This window comes from Embiotoca jacksoni, unplaced genomic scaffold, assembly GCF_022577435.1.
Source record: "Embiotoca jacksoni isolate LCO1_2020_lvr unplaced genomic scaffold, fEmbJac1.0.p SCAF_3, whole genome shotgun sequence".
Lineage (NCBI taxonomy): Eukaryota > Metazoa > Chordata > Actinopteri > Embiotocidae > Embiotoca > Embiotoca jacksoni.
The window spans coordinates 23,743,064-23,751,723 of record NW_027185381.1 but is presented as its reverse complement, the minus strand read 5'-3'; the positions used below and the strand labels follow the sequence as shown (position 1 = coordinate 23,751,723).

The 8,660-nt window shown below is 38.6% G+C and overlaps 1 protein-coding gene across 1 annotated transcript in view; it reads left to right on the top strand.

Annotated features, from left to right (window-relative positions):
* The first annotated feature begins 1,353 nt into the window (after positions 1 to 1,353).
* Positions 1,354 to 8,660, top strand: part of LOC138206301 (Fanconi anemia group A protein homolog) — a 20,529-nt gene continuing 13,222 nt past the window's right edge. Inside the window, exons 1-10 of the mRNA XM_069162902.1 lie at positions 1,354 to 1,533; positions 1,930 to 2,042; positions 2,377 to 2,473; positions 2,997 to 3,154; positions 3,946 to 4,041; positions 4,535 to 4,608; positions 5,199 to 5,308; positions 6,311 to 6,421; positions 6,615 to 6,672; positions 8,252 to 8,364. Coding sequence (XP_069019003.1) covers positions 1,473 to 1,533; positions 1,930 to 2,042; positions 2,377 to 2,473; positions 2,997 to 3,154; positions 3,946 to 4,041; positions 4,535 to 4,608; positions 5,199 to 5,308; positions 6,311 to 6,421; positions 6,615 to 6,672; positions 8,252 to 8,364 — 991 coding nt within the window. The 5' untranslated portion in view covers positions 1,354 to 1,472. The remainder of the gene's footprint in view (positions 1,534 to 1,929; positions 2,043 to 2,376; positions 2,474 to 2,996; positions 3,155 to 3,945; positions 4,042 to 4,534; positions 4,609 to 5,198; positions 5,309 to 6,310; positions 6,422 to 6,614; positions 6,673 to 8,251; positions 8,365 to 8,660) is intronic.

Genomic DNA, 8,660 nt, shown 5'->3' with positions numbered 1-8,660 from the left:
CAGTTATTTACCTTGGAAAGTACAGATACACATCAGCTGAGCCAAGCACACATGCTCTTTTGCAGCAACGCCCTGTAAGCATTTGCACTAAAGAATATATTAAATAATGTAAGAATAGCAAGCAATAGCAGCGCAGGATACAAAGCAATGGTTTTATAAAGCTACGATAAAACAGCGTGCAGTAAACTGATGCTCATGAGGGGAAGATGGGGGAAGTAAGCTACATCACAAAAGGTCAGGTTAGCAAGTTCACATGGAGCTCAATTTAATGACCAGAGCTGCACAAAAATAATATACTTTTTTAGAAAGGGGATTCATAAAATTTACAAAACTATTTGCAAATAAATAAAGTTTTATATACAGGGTTTGTATAAAATCTACTCGTGTTATCTGTAAAAAAAAGTCTATAGTGGTGTGATTATTGCTTTGGTACAATTTAAATAAACCTTGAGTGAAGGCTGTGATCACACCATACTAGACTGACTGCTGGTCACCTTCAGTCAGTCAGTCGGTGGACAGGGTAAATATCTCAAGGCTTGTTTACTGGCAAAATAAAAGGCAGGAGCGATGATGTGCAGTCTATTGATCGGTATTCACCGGATCTTATTTCATCACTAACAGTCATCCTAAGTGGCAAAAAATATTGCTCATTAGGAGTTGGAGAACACAAAGCTGTTGAGACACATTCAATACAAAAAATGAGGAAATCTTAAGATACTTTACTTCAAAGTAAAATTAGAAAGTGAAAATAGAAATATTTTTATAAAATTAAAAAAGTATACAATAGTAAAAACACTCAGTTACAAGTAAAAGTCCTGCTGTGAAAATGGTACTTTACAATATAAATATGACAGTTATGTAAGTTATATGTTACATCATTATGTTGATTTTGCTGGTGCATAAATGTGTCAGCAGCATTTTACTGTTGTAGTTGGTTCAAGTGGAACCAAATATAATAACACTCTTGAAAGAAAAAGATTGAATAAAGTATACTGTAGAGGAATTTATTGAATAATAATGCAATTAGAAGTAAATAATAAAAGGAAATACCTGCAATAAAAGACACAAGGAAAAAAAAATTAATAAACAAAAATGAAAAATTAATTGAGCAATAAAGGCAAACCATAAACTTGTCAGAAAATTGTAAAAATGAATATTATAAAATATGAACTTTTACACACAAAAAAAACAACCAAATACAGACATTTGTCAGAATTGTATAACATTAAAACTCCGGGATATTTTCTGTTTGTGCCGCAACATAAAGCTCTATCCTGATTGGTTGCAGTACGGACCAATGAGAGAGAAGAGCGCGAGGGGGGAAAACATGGAGGAGAGGCTGAACCAAAACATTGAGGCTGCCGGTTGAAAACGTAAAAAAGGGCAATTAAAGCAGCATTTAACCCAATTAACTGTGTAAAACGTTGCCAACTTTCTCTTAAGGTGCCTTTTAAGTGTTCAGCCGAAGTAAAATGACACTGAATGCGTCGTGTGAGTCGGTCTCTCAGAAACGGACTCTGTCGAGCCTCCTCGGTGAGTTGACACATTTGAAGCATGTAAATAGTCAGAAATTAAAATATGCACTCAAAATGCAGCCAGATTAACGTTAAATCACAGTCCCTTTTGTAATTGTGAGCGTTTGCCCTGGTATTGACTGACGTTTGTGACGTTTCAGATCAACTATAGTTGTTGGGATGTGTATGTTAAATTACCAGCTTTTTAAGTGGACTCTGGCGTGGCCCTTTACATTTCTTTACAACAAAAAAAATAAGCAGTATATGTAGATTTCTAATCATGGTTTCAGCTTAAGTCCCAGCTAATGACCTTCACAACATTTCCAAAACGAGCGCAGTTTTTGCTCTGATTTAAGTAGAGCAAAGTGGAGACTTTTTTTTGGCAGACTGTGTTGTTCAATTAATGTGTTCACAGCTGGTCGTGTGTTGAAGAGGCCGAAGCAGGAGGATGGTCACAAGCTGCAGGAGGCAGCGATCCAGCTGTTGGAGCAGCAGCAGAACCTCTGCAGTCTGTTCAGGGAGGTCGGGGTGAGTTCGAGGAGAGAAAACTACCTGGCTGACTAATCTGTGAACCGGAGGAGTCACGTAACAACAGACCGTGTCACGACTGTCAGCGGTTAAAAAATATATATTATATTGTTGAACTTTTATAGGATGATTCTCTTCTACTGGCTCTTTCACTGAATTTACCAAATGTACCACTTTATTAGCTTCTGTGGAAAGTGTTCTGCGTTGCATTTTAGGTTACCAACAAACCCTAAAAGACTATTTATTGGAATATGTTCTTTCTGGGTGATACACTAGATTTCATATCCCTAATTTCACTAATATGCTGTTAAAATGTTTTTCACACTTTTTGTAGAATCCAGATCCGTGCAACATTCTCCGCTCTCAGAATGGAGACCGCAAACAAGCAGCGCGTGAAGGCGTCTCATCGGCCGCTGTGGGGTCGCTGCTGGGTGAGTGTTTGAGTCGTGCCCTCAAAGATGTCCTTTTAAACTGTCCATCACTTGGGCCAAAGGTGAAATGACAGGTCACGTGTCCAAATCTGGCCCAAAGTATATAAAATAAATACAAAATAAATAACATTCACCGCATAGTCATCATCATTATCGTCAATCTTCTCAAAGCTTTTGAAGATTTTATTTCTTTGTTTGCAGTATGAAGTAAAGTTGCAAATCATCCTAAATAATTGTTTTGCAAAAAACAAAGAGAATGTTTTTGCGTGAGGCCATTTCACTTACAAAACAAGCAGCTGTTAAACTTTACAGAAATGTTCAGGGTTTGTTGTCTGTTCGGTCCCTAATATTTGCTGTTGAATGGCAGAAGAGAAAAACATTCTCTTCACCTTTTCATGACGTCCATCTTTGTCCATTATTTGTCTTCTGGGAAAATATCAGTGTTCAAATGTTGTAATCTCACGTAAGTGCAGCGCCACCTTAGATTAAAGTAAACATTTTGTGTTGCATCATCGTCGGACAGCGTGTGAGCTGAAGCGTCAGGCTGCCCAGCTGGATGTCTCGGTGACGGTGCTGGCGGTGAAGATGGTGCTGGAGAGACTGATGGAGATCACAGAGGGAAGTGATGAAAGGAAGGAGGAAGAGGACAAGAAGAGAGAAATGCTCACTTCCTCTCAGAGAGTGAGTATCTAACAGAAGAAGACGTTGGTATCGAAATTTGGTACTAAATGCCAAAATGTTTTTTGATGTTAGACGTATCAAAACCAATCGGTGCTGCAAAAGTATCGGAAGTTTGTTACCCGGCCCTACAAATAACTGATTGGTGACAAGTTTTTGAATTCACAGGAGCCGTTTGCACACACTGTTCACATCAACGTGTGATAGATTTCTCTACCACAGGCACACTTATTTACTATTTTTGATTGAATGCAGACTACCAACTGAAAAAAACCAACCTTGAAACCATATTCTTCTTTTGCTTTCAGCGTCTTCAGTTCACAGTTCTGGCTTTCAAAACTCATATCGGTTTTACATTAGGTTCTAAAAAGTTTTGTTTATAAAAGTCTTTGACTGAAGGTGCCGTAGTGTCGCTCATCTCCTCTTTAATTTAAGACCGCTGTTCACCAGACCACAGCTGAATCCCAAATCTAAATTAAACTAATTACACGCAGGGTTTGACTGCAGAGTTTAAACTATAATCAGTCGATTTTTGAGTTTTCTGTTAGTACTAGTACTGAATGTGTGTGTGTCACGGTGACTTAGCGTTTTCTGGTCAACTTCCCCAACGCCACCGCAGTTCAGCATATCGAAAACATCTGCTGCGTCACATCTGTTGGCAGATCTGTTACTGCCGTGGTTCGGCTACGGCTGCAGACACACCGAGTTCACACGATGACGGCGGGATAGTTATTCAGAGCACATGTCAGATATGAAGTCCCTGCACTACAAGTCCTGTTCTTGTTCCGCTGCAGGTCCAGCTGCGTGTCCTGCTGGAGTCCAGCAGAGAACTGCTGTCACAGGGAGCCCTCTGCCCCAAACTGCTGTGGCAGGAGTACAGGAGAGATCAGGTGTGCGCCCGCGTCAGAGCTCAGACACTGGATGTAGAGTCTGAGAGTTCAAATCAAAACACATCTGAAGAAGGATATTTTCCTCATCATTAGCAGCCATGTGTAAAAATAAAAGAAGAATGAACATTTAAAGTGAAGACAAAAAGAGAAAAGCGTCTTCTCTGACACGTATTGATCATATATTTTCACAGACTTAAAAAAACCCAAAGAAAATCTGTGAACTTGGGGCCTTTTTCTTACACGTAAATCTTTTTATTCTATTCTATTTTAAATTGGATATACTAACAGGGTGTCTGTGAACATACATGATATTCAGGGTAACAGAATTAATTTCAGAAGATATTAAATTGAATTTCTTTTTGAAATATTTTCTCTTGCTTTAGTTTTCTCAGTTCAAAACTCAAATATGTGCCATTTACTATTATATTTAGCCAAAACTTCACATTTTCTCACTAACACTGTGAAATATTTAACATATATGGTGTTTTTACAGAGGCTGCCCAAACTGGAGGTGGTGTACCATCTTCACTTTTACAACATCATCACTCTGAAGTACATTATAGAGAAGTAAGAAAGATTGTTTGTTTTTTGTTTTTAGAAAATTCCGTCGGTCAGCTCCTGTTCAGTGTTTGTGGGAATAAAATTCTCTATAGAAGCAAAGAAAGTCTTCAAGAATTTTAATCTTATAAGCAACACGATTGTGAAATTGAATAACTAAAAACTTCAATTTGCCATTTCTATGCTATTAAATTTATAGCACTGATTTGGTGAACCTCATTTTTATGTCCCTCAATTGCGTCATCACCTTTTTACTCCTCTCGTTGTCAGACGACTCCACCTCAGTTTCAATAAACACTCTCAGCCAACTCTGACCTCACGTGACCTCCTCGTTCATATAGTAATGATCAAACGACACGCGGCTGCCTGAGAAACATTTAGTGGCCAAGTGCCCGACTACTTTTGAAGTAATGCTCGTGTTAAAGACCTTTCAATACTGATGTAAACCCGCTCAAATTGAAGCTGAAACTTTAATGTAACATCTATTGTTGTGTTTCAAACTGAAGGAGCCTGAAGAACAAAAATCAGTGTGCAACCTGCTGTATGATGCGGACTGCACTTCAGACAAGGGAACTTTATTCTCTCTTGTTCCTTTCCAGCGATGACGGGTTGAGGTCGTGGTTGGTGTCTCGGTTGAAGGCTCTGTGTGGTTGGACGCCTCCGCAGGAAGAAAACGAGACCGAACGACTTCAACAGAAAGTTTTGTCAAGTAGGGACACGGTTTTCTCTGACTCATCTTGCCGTTGTTATCGGCTCTTTAAAGTACTTGAAGCTGCTTTAGTATCTGGAGATTTAATCTTGATCAGTTCATCAGGACACAGTGAGTTTAGTTTAGTTAGACTGAATCATTTTATTGATGCTGTGGAAATGTTTGCTCTTTATTCTGCATCTACTCTTCTTATTCCTCTCCTTTAAAAAAAAAAAAAGAAAAAAAAAGAACCATCACCATTCATTTCAGTTCAGGTCTTTGCTGACCCACAAAACACAATTTTTTTTGAAGCATGGCACCTAAAAAACACAAACAACAGAAATATTTTGGGGGGGGCAGCTGGGATGCCAACTAACAAACATTTTCATTATTGCTCATGACTGACCTCTGGTGGTGGGTGGTGCGCACTACAAGACATCACATCAATAGAGCGTCGCTGCGCCTGTTTAATAGAAAGACAAGAATGTTTTTGGCAGCATTAAACATCAAAACTCAAAAAAGGAAGGATTTAAAAAAAATCATGAATTTACTCAAGGATTACTTTTACTTAACTGCTGTAGCTATTTACAATCATGTGAAAAAAAGTAGGTACATCGAATGGAAATAGTTGAATTTTTTGACAATGTTGACAAGCAAACATTTGATCCTTGAACAACAGTAGGAGGAAAATCAATCATCCATCGAACAAACATATCAACAGATGTCAAATTCTCCTGCGGAAAAAGTAAATACACCCTTGACCTTGGAAGCAAATATTGCCCCCTTTAACGCAAATAACTTTGCAAATACTCCCACGACTTTTCAACGGGATTCAAATCTCTGCTTCGACTCGCCCATTAAATAACATTTAATTTCCTCCGTTCCTTTGTTGATGTGCTTGAGTGCTTAGGATCATTATGCTATGCTATTTTATCAATAAACCTGATAAAATGTTAGGTTCCTTCTTGTAAGGTCATTATCACTGCTAAGGACAATGCTAAGAAGCGGTCTCCTGTATTTCAGCTGTGGTTGGCGTCCTGCTGGGATCCGGTTTTGAGCTGAGTTACGATCCAGCAGCTGCAGACAAGAGGATCTCCCTGCTCTGCTGCTCGGCGCTGGACGACATGCTCTTCTGTGAGTCCACGAGTCCCCGTCCCACTTACCCGGTCCTGTGTGGATGAAATATTTACCAAAGCACTTTGATTCACACCTCAGGATCCCAAAAGCTGTTTTTCTACTTTTTAACTGCCAGGAAGTCCCAGTATAAATACAGTACTTTCTTTTTTTGTCGTGCTTTTTAACATTTTATTGTGTTTCCGTCTTTCAGGGATTTTGGACACTGTGGACGAGAGTCTGACGCTGCAGTCTGCTGGAGCTGAGCTATGGTACTTAGATATTCTTTGTTTTTCATTGTTTTATTCACCTTTATATCGTAAGATAGCCTTGGTGAGATTGAGGTCTCTATCTGAAGGGAGAGACCTGAATATATATGTCACTCCAAGATGATATAAATACCAGACTTTTAGGCTTTACAGTGTATTTCTGTGACATGCAGGAATAGTATGCTGGAGAGTAGGTGTGAAGATTTACATGAACCTGCAAAGACAAATGCAGTTACTATATATTTAGTTTGACTTCAGTTGTGTTAGAACCTATCTGACTTTTTGACATCTGTATAGAGAAAATATATCACCATAGAAATGTGTAATTTGAGAGAAAACAGCTTTTTTAAATTTATTTATTTATTTTTTTTAATGACAAAATGGCGCTAACTACAGCTAAAGTCATGGAAAGCGCTAACTACACAGCTAAACTTATTCAAAGAGTTGACTAAATGACTGAAGTTATAGAAAGACAGTGAATTTTTCCCCATAATTAAATAGCAGATAATTCAGTTGACGATGCAGAAGAAGAACAAACACCTGATAAAGGTCGCGGGCTCAACAGATCACAGTAGCTGCCCTTTAATTTTTTGACTCAAGTGAATTTCATCTGATTTGGTGGTTAAAGCTATTTTTAAATCAAAAACTTTAAAGTACTAAATTGAAACTTGTTAATTCTATAAGATGTGTACTACAAATGGCGTTAATGTGAATTTTCCTGAAGTGAGTTCAAATGGATCAGAGAGAACAAAATTTGTTGGTCGATAGTAACCGCAGAAGATGATCCGGTTTTTAAATATTGTGTCGATTTTTGCAGCTATTAGAAGATAACATTCGTCCCTGCACTGGTAAAAGTTCGTGGCCTTTCTGGTGGCTTTGCCACGTTTCTTTCTGAACATTTTATTCCAGCAGGACTGCAGCTGACTGAATGATTTTTCCGCTCAGCGCTGTTCTCAGTAAACTCCGACGCTGCAGTGTGAAATTTGCCTGACGCTTGTCCGGTCCTGAAGACGCAGCACCTGGCACCTGCGATCACGCTGCTTTCGCTTAAAATCAGTGCAACAGTCTGCGTGCTTCACACACACCGAGTCACAGCTCCCGGGAGCAGCGCCGAGCTGTGCATTTAAACGTCCAAATAACAGCCGTGTGCCCGTCACTTCTCGCTCACGGGGACATTCATGTGAATTAATTAGATCGATATTTTATTAATCCCTCAAAGGGACATTTTTGTATGTTACAGCAGCATATACAGGGCAAAGCAATAAAAAGGACAAGCAAAAATAAAGGTAGTAAAAAAATATTAAATATAATTTTTTTTTTAAATGCACATTTAACACAAATAAAAATAGAATAATATTAAACTAAACTAAACTTAAAACAAAACAAACAAACAGCACTGCGACAGTGTTATTGTTTAAACTCTGCGGTCCGTAGCCTGAAATTTAACTCGGCTGTATTTTTAATCGAGATTTCTCGCGTACTAAATGTTTCTGGTTTTGTTTTGTGACCCGTTCCCTCAGAACTGACTTTGAGTATATTAGATGTCTTTGTTTCTTCCTCCTCTGCCCTGTGTTTCCTGCAGGATTCAGATATTTGATGCTTCTCTGTGTGGAGTTTCAGCATCAGCAGAATCTCTTCGGCGTTTCTTCACACACTCGCTCACTCAGACTCTCACCTACAAGCCTCGATTGACAGGTAAACACCAGTTCATTTCAGCGCCTACATTTATCTGTGTGTTTTCAAATGGAGTCAGAAGGTTGAGGGTTTCAGGTAGACTTTCCTGATGTACAGTACATGTTGTCAATTTCTAAACACCTGACATGAAACTAGGATATTTGCAGGTCCTATGCCTCAAATGAGACATTAGAAGGTATTAAAAAGTTAAAAATGTAATGTCCAAAGGTCTTGAATGTTTTTGTGTGGTCCTTTTTGTGTATGATTACGGATGTTGTATATCTATAAACTAAAAGACCTGCAGTATAGGCTGCTAC